Source organism: Brassica napus, chromosome A9 (genome assembly GCF_020379485.1).
Source record: "Brassica napus cultivar Da-Ae chromosome A9, Da-Ae, whole genome shotgun sequence".
In the NCBI taxonomy this organism is placed as follows: Eukaryota; Viridiplantae; Streptophyta; class Magnoliopsida; order Brassicales; family Brassicaceae; genus Brassica; species Brassica napus.
Window position 1 is genome coordinate 30,443,684 of NC_063442.1, and position 11,332 is coordinate 30,455,015.

General features: G+C 40.9%; 1 protein-coding gene and 1 pseudogene across 1 annotated transcript; one reads left to right on the forward strand and one right to left on the reverse strand.

Moving 5' to 3' along the window:
• Positions 1-2,452: 2,452 nt before the first annotated feature.
• On the forward strand, positions 2,453-5,955 carry LOC106448383. The gene is made up of 3 exons (XM_013890269.2): positions 2,453-3,147; positions 3,424-3,853; positions 4,039-5,955. Exons 1-3 carry the CDS (start codon positions 2,453-2,455, stop codon positions 5,953-5,955), a joined length of 3,042 nt encoding a protein of 1,013 aa, XP_013745723.2.
• Positions 5,956-9,113: 3,158 nt separating this feature from the next.
• On the reverse strand, positions 9,114-11,048 carry LOC106447776 (annotated as a pseudogene).
• Positions 11,049-11,332: the final 284 nt, after the last annotated feature.

An 11,332-nucleotide genomic window follows, 5' to 3' on the forward strand; every position in this document is an offset into this window, starting at 1 on the left:
TATATTTTTGAAACATTAAAATGACATTTAATCCAAAGTTAAATGTTTTGAGAACACACGTATTGTATTCTTGACATTCTTTTGGTTGGGCGTTATTCTGTTTGTTGTGCTTTTCATTTTTCGTCATTTTTTAATACTATCGTTGTGAATCTGAGTTCGTGAAAACATATTTTCTTTTGTTTATATCGTCAATGTGGTCTAAGTTTTTTGGAGATACCAGATTCTTCTTTCTATAACTTTTTTCTGCAAATTTGAACATCGGCGACGTAAAAAGATACCAGATTTTAGATTGATCTTTGTACAATCTATCCTTCATTAATATGAATTTTACAGTTTAGCTAAAAAAAACATTGGCAACGTAATCAAAATAATGTTATCTCCCAACTCCTGGTTGGCGATTGTGCGTGCTCCCCCTCTGCAACCCACGGCTCCGGCCGGCATCCTCTGCCGCCCCCCTCCCCTCCCCGTTCCTCCCGACCCAACTCACTTTCCTCCCCTCCCCGCCCCCGTTCACCCTCTAATCTCTCGAAACCTTCCTCTCTTCCCCCTTCTCAACCCTTGCGCCCTGTTCACCCGACACCTACTACCACCCTTCTGTCCGCTGGTGTTCCTTCTCCGGCTACCTCTTCCTCCCCCACCCTATCCAAGGTACTACCCCCTCATCTGCTTCTCTCCTCCTAGCTTCCTTCCTCCATTGCCCTTTCCCTAACTGTTCACCAAACCCTATCCCAATTTCCTCTACTACTATGAACCCCCCTCTTAACCCTCAATCTCTTCCCCCTATTTCTCCCCCTCAACCTTCCAGCCTTCTTGGTGCTGGACCCTCCCTATCTCAATCCCCATTACCTCATCCTTTTCCATTTACTGATCCTTCCCCCCCTTCTGCCCCCCCTACCTGGGCTTCAAAAGTAAGATCTAATACAGATAGGACCCTCTGTAGGCTAACTCCACAAACCTTCTCTCCTAGCGGTGTTCCTAGAGTAATCATTCCGCATGAAGTCTACCAAAAAGGAGCTGAGCTTCATAAAGACTTCCTCATCTGCAGATTCTTTGGTCGAATCCCTGCATATAAGCTCATTCAGAATGTACTGAACTATCTTTGGGGAAAAGGTAAACATCTGGAAATCCACATGTTACCTACCACAAACTCTGCCCTCGTGAGACTCTCTAATGACTTCATCCGAGAAAAGGTCCTTCTCAAAAGATTCTGGTACGTTGAGACATCCATGTTCCATGTCTCCCAATGGTCAGAATCGGCTACAACAACCACTCCCTCACTCCAACGCATTCAGCTCTGGGCTCATTTAAAGGGCGTCCCATTCGATCTAATTCATAATGCTGGGCTCAGTCATATTGCTGGGCAGATAGGTGAACCGAAAGAAACGGATGACTGGACACTAAGTCTCTCGAGCGTTAGTGTCGCCCATGTTAAAGTCGAGGTCGATACCTCCATCCCGCTGCCACAAATTGTAGAAGTGGGCCGCTCAGATGGCTCCTTTGTCAATGTGGAAGTTGATTACCCATGGACCCCTCCGATATGCTCTCATTGTAAAGAGTTGGGCCATATCTCCCGTAACTGCCCTCTCCTCCCTGAACCACCTAAAACTGCCCCTGCTACTGACCCTCAAACCAAACCCTCAAACCCTGCTAAACATGTCTGCTACTCCTGCAAAGCCTCAGGTCACTTGATGAAAAACTGCCCAAAGAGTCCAAAAGAGTGGATTGAGGTATCTCGCAGGAAAAAATTGGTTGGAGATCCTGTGGAGGATCCTCTCACAGTGCCTCGTGTGGCGGTCGATACTCACTTACCAGCGGAAGATCCTCCTCTTATTCCTTCTGATACTGAGCCTCCTCTCGAGGATACCCCCATTATCCCCCCTCCTTCTCCTGTTTCTATGGATATTGACCTCTCCTCCTGCCACCTTGCCCCAGCCTCTCCTGTTCCCCCAGCCTCCCCAGTATCTCCTCCTCACCTTGAAAACTGCATTCTTGGCCTCGCAGCTGTTTGTCCATCCCGCCCTGTAATCTTTAACAGCAATGCCTTAAGTCTTAAAAAACCCAGAACCGCAAGAAATAAACCCACTTCACTTAACCCTTTTCAAATACTAACCCCACCTGACCCCTCCCCTTCAAATACCCCTCCTCACTCCCCTTCTTCCTCGCCTAAATCACCACCATCCATAGCTTCCCTTAACCCTTTTGTTCCCCCCCTTTTTAACCAATCTTCAGCCGCTATATCTTCTCTAAACTCCTCTTCTCACCCGCCCCTCCCTGATCTAGCGGAGGGTTCCCCTTCCCTTTAATTATGTGTACAAATATATTTTTTTGGAATGTCCGTGGATTCAATGACCAGGACAAGCATCACCCTTTTGTTCAATGGCTTAATCTTCACAAGCCGCTAGTTGGTGCTATTTTGGAATCGCATATTAAAGAGCCTAATCTAAGCCATATTATGTCTAGAGTTTGCCCAAGCTGGAATTTTACCTCAAACCATGACACGGAAGAGGACGGGAGAATCATTATCTTGTGGAAGTACCCAGCAACTGTTCAAGTTTTGCACCAATCTCGGCAGTCTCTTACTTGCGAAGTCTCTCTCCCTCGTTTACCCCGATTTACTTTCACTGCGGTCTATGCTTCCAACCTCCGTGAAGAGCGTCGTTCCCTTTGGGACGATTTATATGAAGTTCAAACCACTCTCTTCTTGGATCATAGGAACTGGATCATTGGAGGGGATTTTAACCAGATCACCCACCATGAAGAACACTCTTCCTCCTCTGTCGCTCAACTTTCCAGCGATATGACCGAATTGCAAGATCATTTTCTTCGGTTGGGAATTTCTGATCTTAGATTCCAAGGATCATACCATACTTGGACCAACAAATGCCCCTCCTCCCCTAGTACAAAAAAGCTTGATCGGGCATTAGTGAATGGGAACTGGGTTGATGCTTTCCCGAACAGTGTAGCCTCTTTCCTACCCTATGAATTTTCCGACCATACTCCCTGCCTCATCGACCCTTCCTGTCCCCTTCCCTCAATTGGAACCCGTCCCTTCAAGTACTTCAACTTCCTCTCAAACCACTCTTCCTTTCTCACTGCGGTTGAGAATGCATGGATTCTAAGTGGGAGCTTTGCGCATGACCTCCACACGTTGGGCTATAAACTAAAAACAATAAAGAGAGATTTAAAAACACTAAACAAAGAGAGATTTTCTGATATTGAGAAGAGAGTTTTAGAAACTAACTGTTTGCTCAAAGATGTGCAGGTACAATCTCTAGCGGACCCTACCACAGCTTCCTTTACTACAGAAAAAGAACTCATGGCGCAATAGACCTTCCTGAGAGGAATTGAAGAAGCTTTCTTCAAGCAAAAGTCCCGAATCAACTGGTTGAGACTGGGTGATCAGAATACAACTTTTTTCATCAGAATAGCAGCCAGTCGCAAAGCTTATAACTTCATTCGATCACTCCTCCTACCTTCTGGTGTGCTTGTGACTGACCCGGAGGAGATGTGTATTATTGCAGTTAATCACTTCAAAGGGATTTTGGCACCTACTAACCTTTCCCAGCTAGTTTCCTCTCTTCAGTGGTTTGATCAACTTCAACCATTCCGGTGCTCTGACGATCAGAAATGCAGTCTTGCCTCCTACCCTTCAGCAGAGGAGATTCAGAGAACCATCCTAAAGCTAAACCCTCACAAGTCCCCTGGACCTGATGGGTTCACCTCGGCCTTCTTCAAGGACGCTTGGACAATTGTTGGCCTGAAACAATTGCAGCAACTAAACAATTCTTCACCACAGCCTTTCTGCCAGCTGCAACTAATGCAACAATTCTCACGCTGGTTCCCAAAAGGCCGGGTGCTTCCTCTATATCAGACTTCAGGCCAATTTCTTGTTGTAACACCACTTACAAGACGATCTCTAAGTTACTGGTGAAGCGCTTAAAATCCATTCTGCCAGAGGTCATCTTACCTAATCAAACAGCGTTTGTCCAGGGCAGACTACTCATAGAGAATACCATTCTTGCATCTGAAATTGTCCAGGGCTATCACAAGATAGGAGGGCCCAAGAGAATCACACTCAAAGTAGACATAGCGAAAGCTTTTGATACTATAAGATGGGAATTCATATTCCAGTGTTTGAGAAGCTTAGCTGTTCCAGAAATTTTTCTGCGATGGCTCCATGCTTGTGTCTGTACCACTTCTTACTCTCTGGGTTTCAACGGTGCTACCTACGGGTTCTTCAAGGGTTCTAGAGGCCTTCGCCAAGGTGACCCACTTAGTCCCTATCTGTTTGTGCTAGCAATGAACTGCCTATCCTTATCTCTGAACAAAGCAGCTAGGGAAGGTCAATTTGGCTACCACTCCAAGTGCCAAAGAACGAGCTTGACTCATCTATGCTTCGCCGATGACCTCTTAATATTCTGTGATGGTGAGCCTGAGTCAGTTACCGCCATCTTGAATATCCTAAAAGATTTTGAGCTTCGTTCGGGACTAGCGATTAGCGTGGAAAAGACCTCTTTGTTTACTGCAGGAATTAAACCCCATGAGTTAGTTCAGATAAAAGCAGCTACGGGGCTATCTGAAGGAACTCTACCGGTAAGATACCTAGGAGTGCCGCTCTGCACCAAGAAACTGTCGCTAACACATTGTGCACCGCTGCTCCAAAGTATCAAATCCAAGCTGCATTCTTGGACAGTACGCACTCTGTCTTTTGCAGGTAGACTTCAACTCCTCTCTACTGTCATAGCGGGCATAGTCAATTTCTGGTCTTGCGCATACATCCTTCCCAAAGCCTGCACAGATGAGATTGACTCGCTTAGCAGCAAATTCCTATGGAAAGGCAAAACCGATGGTCCAAATGCAGCAAAAGTGGGTTGGGAAAGTGTAACAAAACCTAAAGCTGAAGGGGGGTTAGGCCTTCGTAACTTGACTCAATGGAACATCGCTGCTGCTCTCAAACTCATTTGGATTCTTTTCTTCAGACAAGACTCTATCTGGTCCTCCTGGTTCGTAACTGAAGTTCTCTGCGGGAATGAAAATAATTTTTGGGTCATCAATACAAAACAGAAACACACCTGGATGACAAATAAATTGATCTCACTAAGGGATATCGCCTACCCTTGGATCAAGGCTCTACTGGGAAATGGAGAGAGGACTTACTTCTGGTCTTCAAATTGGTCCCCCTTTGGACGCATTAAAGATTTCTTGCGTGGTGAGGCCTCTGCTTCTCTTGGAATCCATCAAGACTCGACCCTGGCTGAACTCTGGGAGCTGGATCATTGGGTTCTTCCTGCAGCGAGATCAGAAAACCAGGTCAAAATCTTCTCACATCTCACATCACTCTCTATTACTAATCAGCCAGATCAACTTCTATGGAGCCCTAACAACTTGCCATCAGAGAAATATTCAACACAACTCATCTATAACCTGATCAGGACGGCTGCGCCTGCTGTTCCATGGCACAAGGAAGTTTGGTTCTCTGGAGGTATCCCGAAACATAAGTTCTTAACTTGGCTAATGACCCTAAATCGTTGTCCTACTAAAGATAGGATGCTCCAGTGGGGGATCCAAATTGATGGTGGATGCGTGCTCTGCCAAACTCAGATCGAATCCCGGAACCATCTGTTCTTCCATTGCAGATACTCTTGGGACGTTTGGTCGTCTCTAGCTTCACGTTGCTCGGTTTCTCCCTCCCCTGATTGGGACGTGACATTGACAACGCTACACAACTACAGGGGGACACGACCATGGAGGAAGCTACTACTACTCTCCTGGCAAGCGGCAATTTACCTCCTATGGTCTGAACGTAATCAAAGACTCCACCGAAACCGGTTCAGGTCATCAGACTCCCTCCTATTGGAAATTGATAAGCAAATCAGACTTCGGATTGCAAGCTTCCGGCTCTCAAACCCGGCTGAGTCCTCCCAACTTCTCCAACTTTGGTTCTCTTCCGTTTGATCACCACTTTTAATCGAAGATCACGTAACCTCTCCAACTTCGTTATCATCTATCAAAATTGGGCTACTGTCTTGGGCTTTACTCTTTCTCATAACTACATTTGGGCTCTAGTTTTTGTTTATCTAATTAAGCCATTTGGCTAACTATGCTAACGCATTGTAACATTTTCATTCTCATGCTTTCAATAGAAAAACTTTTAGCAAAAAAAAACATTGGCAACGTAAACATATGAGAAGGATTCAATACACCACAAATTAAGTGAGGGATAGTGGTCAATTGTCTTTTTGGTTAAGTATAAAATTATTTTCCCACGAATTTGACATTGCACTATTTGGATATTGTTGTAGACAATAACATTATTATTTTCAGTCTAAAAAATAACCTTTTTAGAATGTAAGAGCACTATTATTGCTATAACCCCATTTGGGTTTCTTAGTGATTAATTTAAGAATAAAAGTTATTTAAGAAATGTAGTTAAGAATCCCATAGATTTTATGCTTTATTGGAAGTTTCTTAATTAGGGGTTTTTAAAAAAATAAAATTAGGGGTTCATGACTCATCTCCTCCAACTCATCTCCTCCAACTCATCTCTTCCAAGCTCATAACTCGTCTTGTGCATGTTACCTGCATTTACACACAAGAAAAGAGCACAAAAAAATATAACAAGATCAATACACTTAAAGCAACAACAGAGACTCTTCATTACACAACACCAACAGAGATTCTTCCTTACAAGAACAATACACTTAAAGCAACAACACAATTAAAAGAGAACAAGAACAAGCCACTTAAACGGAAACCACAACAAGAACAAGCGACACTAATTAGCCAACATTTTAACTTAAATGAAAACAGAACACTTGTTTTTAACAAGAACAAGAACAAGCCTCACTAATTAGCCAACAAGGTTCAATCTCATCATCTATCACCACGTAATTAGCCAACAAGGATCGAACTCCATCTGCCTCCTCCCTAAAAAAATTCAAATCAAGGTTCAATCTCATCATCTAATCACCACCTAATCAATCGTATTAAGTGTGAATATCAAAAGGATCTCACCGATCAGAAGATAGAGGAGATGGGGTGGCATCATCTAATCACCACCTAATCAATCACTTTCCTTCGCGACGGAGAAGACCAGTGAAGGAGACGCCTTTTAGCGGCGGAGCAGACGAGACAAGGGAAAGTCAGAGAAGACGTCGATTGCACGGAGGAGACGTCAATTGCACAGAGGAGACGCCGATTAAACGGAAGAGACGTCGATTGAACGGTGGAGACGCCGATTGAACGGTGGAGAGGCCTCTTTCATGAACGCAGTCGTCGTCGTCTTGAAGGAGAACACAAGAAAATATGAGAGAAAATAAAAGAAAAGAAAGAAAAAAAGAAAAATCAAAACAAAAAATCAAAAAGGCTTGGTTGCCTGACACGTGTTCTAAGGACCTGCTTTGTGATCGGTTGCAAAAACTATGAATTAAAGATCGGTTATACAATTTTCTTTTTGTTTTCATTTAATTAATTGCCTAATTTTCTTAAAAACTCCAGCTAAGGACCTGCGTTAATGATGCTCTAACATTGGTGTAGTAGTTATAATAAAACTAAGAAAAATATAATTGAGGGAGATGGAGGATAGCGGACATGACATGCAGTCCCGGCTCTTGACCATGGAGAGAGGGGCGGTTGTCCTGGATCTATGAGTTCACAAATATTTTTTAATGTTATTTTACTGATTATAATTTTATTTTTTTTGGTAAAAAAAAAGTGATTTTACCTCTTTACCAGGAATCTAAGCATTGTAAATAGTTTTTCCCACCGTGAATTGAACCCGAGTGGCGGTAGTTACAGCCGTAACCCCTTTACCACTAGGCCAACTCAGTGTTGGTTACTGATTATAATTTAAGTTGATAAAAAAGTATATTTCAAATTGTTAAAGGACTAAATACTTGGGGAAATTATAATAAATGATTTATAATAATTAAAAACTTACTCACATACAACAACAACACACAACCCTAAAAAAGTCTGAACGTTTAGCTATTTTCCAAATTTCCCGAATAAATTTCATTTAAAGAAATGCAATGAAGAAAAGTTAAAAAAATGTTTATGTACAGTTCATACTAAATGTTTCGTTCAAAGCTATTAAATCGTTTAAAATGGCCCCTGATGGCTATCTAGCTTTGCCTTTGGTTGTCGTTTTTCCTTTTATTCATACTAGGGGGTTTTCCGGGCTACGCCCGGATTTTTTTCTATAATATTAATTTAGTTTAATTTTTATATGTATTCTATAAATAAACAATATGCCCACCGGTTTGGTTTTCCGAGCCGGAAGGTTTCCTATCATAGTTTAGTTATTGTTGTCAAAAAAAAAAAAAAAAAAAAACAATATGATATAAACTGTAACTGGTTATAGACTTATAAAAGTAAATGCAAATTTAAAACTATTTGAAATAATTTCTTGTTTTTATTCAAATTTTATATAGGGTATTAGTAAGATTAATAAAAATTTAACTAAATTATTAATTAAGATATATATTCTTTATCTTGAAATTTCACTATTCAAAATTTGTTATTTTATTATTGTAAATTATATATCACCCGATAAACAAACATATTAAAATGATTTAAAATTAGTTTAATATGAATATATTTATTTTTTGACTGAAAGATTATTTTTATTACCACATTTATTTAAGTTTACGTAAAATAAATTTTAAATTAACAGTCTTTTATAATTTTTTTGTTAATGTTTCTTTTGGCTTGAAACCCATTAAATTTATAACTTTTAAAGATATAGGACATTTATCTTTTGATTTCTTTTGTTCCTCTCCATCTAAGTTGATGTATTTGCATTATATATATATAATTAGTTTGAATAATGTCATACTCGTATTTGAATAAAACTGCTATTTTCTCAGAATGCGTTGGTGATCAAAATAATTATTACAAAGTAAAAAAAAATTGCATTGTGGTTAAAATTAAAAATTAAAATATTGCAATTTATCTGTGGTTAAAGAAAGAAGCAGGTGTTAGCTAGATTGAGACTGATGATGGGTTTTATTATTCAGGAGAGAAGCATCGTAGAAAAGAGGAATTACAGAGGTACAGTTGGTAGAGCTGATGGACTTCAACACTATTGGAAAATCTCAAGAATATTTGATGCGTATATAAGATTGAATTTTGATCCACTATAGGAATAGCTGTGAACAAATTGCTGGAATGTAGATTTTCATCTGTCTTGAGTTGCTGCTAAACATCCACACAAAAACATCATAACACATTTAATATAGACAAAAGAAAAGAAGGGTTGCATTGCACCAAGTTATTAATATCATGAAGAGCATGTCTTCTCCTCAGAAAGAGATTTCTACTCCCTTCATCTTCTGATTTCTGTCCCTGGTCTTGCTCTTCTTCTTCTAATTTCCTTCCCTGGTCTTGCTCTTCTTCTTCTTCTGATTTCCCTATATAGTCTCACTCTTCTTCTTCTGATTTCCCTCCCTGATCTTGCTTTTCTTCTTCTTCTGATTTCCCTCTGAAGTCTCACTCTTCTTCTGAACAGTGATGTGATATAGACTTGGATCATCTATCTGCTCTTTAGTCACGCCAATTAGGTTACCTAAAAGGCTAAAACAAACAGAGACGAATAAATGAAAGGTTTTACTCAGTTACAAAAAAAAAAAGAACAAAGAATCAAAATTTCTTTACCTTAAGAAGAATTTGTTCATAAGTACTGCTGTTGAATCCGAGCTCTGTTCTCTTCCCACCACAATCTTGCATTTGTTTCTCCAAACCTATCTCGGCTACAACAACAACAACATGAACCATATGCTGTCAAGTGCTTTTCTTAGCAACAGAAAGGGTAATGAGTTTTTGTTTTTTTTACCTGAAGCGAACACGTCTAAGCTCACGAGTCCCATCTGGTAAAGCTCTGATTGTGCTATCGTCTTGTTCCACCCATTCTGTTTCCATGTCACTTGCATTACCTACCGAGACCTCCATTGAATAATCTCCATCTTCTTCTTCTTCCCTTGATGAGCCACTACTTCTTGCAGACATATCAACCGATGATGTCTCGGTTTGGGTCCCACTTATGCTAGAAAGCTTTGGCGTCGTTGCAAGACCAGCGAATCACAGTGGTACCGACTTTGTGTTTGTGTTCTTGCTTGGTTAGCCGCGAGTAAGCCTTTTCCTCCAGGACATTCTTTGTTTAGAGGTGGAGTTGCAGGACTGTTCTTGCTGCAGCTCTAGTAAAAAAAATGGTTCTAGTTAAGACCCATTCATGTGTTCCATCAGAATCAAAGTTCAAAGAGTGTATACCTCATCTTTGGATCTAGGAGGAGCGGTTGGAACCGGGACACTCTGCTTATTAAGTTGCGGCACATTGTATAACTCCATGACCTTCTCAAAATTCTCACCCCACCATTTTTGAGCTTCCCATTTATCAAACATCTCACGGCTACAAGCAAATAGACATTTGTTAATAAAAAAAGTCAACAAATGAAGAGCTGTCTTAGTGACTATAGACAATAAAATAACGAAGTGAATAGTGACTTGATATATGTTCTAATCATCAATGAGAGCTGAAGAAAGTTAGTTAGCTAGATCATTGCTGCTCTCAAACATGTGTCCCCACCTACAAGTTTCACTAAAGTCTTCCTTTCCCCAACACAACTGTTCTTGGAGTCTTTTCATTTAAGATCAGATTAAATTACCAAAAACATAATCCACATCTGAATAACGTTTCTCACAATACATAGCACACTTCAAGTAATTTAGTGTCATAAACCTCAAAGCTTCAGATTTTTTTTTTGTAATGAAAGTCAAACGGACTCTATAATAATCACATAATTTCATAAAGAAACAATAATGGTTCTTACAACTGGGGTTCTTCGAATCAGGTACGCTGAGTTTGGTCAGACCGGAGGAGACCGATGCTACTACCTTGGCTTACTTCGAGTGGGGCTCGCCGATTGAGTGGCTGGAAGAGACACAGGGTGTGTCGATGGGTTGATCGGTCCGGAATAGGACTCAGCCTGAACGCCTTTTGGTTTCTCCGAGGAGGAATCACCAGATAATGCGGATTTACCGTTGGAACTCATTGCGTGGTATTAGTGGAAATTTTCTAGGAAACTTAATCGAAATAAGACTCGGATTAGAGCTTTATAAACAAAATATGTAGGGGAAAACCAAAAAGAATCCATAAATGAGAGTAAAAGGATGAGGAAGTGGGGGATGTATTGATTGTTTAGAGGTGAGATCGTGAAACTGATGGAAGACGAGGAAGAGAAAGTGATGAAGAATGTTTTCTGACTTAGGGTTTGGGGAATGCGAAAGGTAAAGAGGGCGATTTACTTTTGACGGTGTGACGGGCTTCAGGCCCATT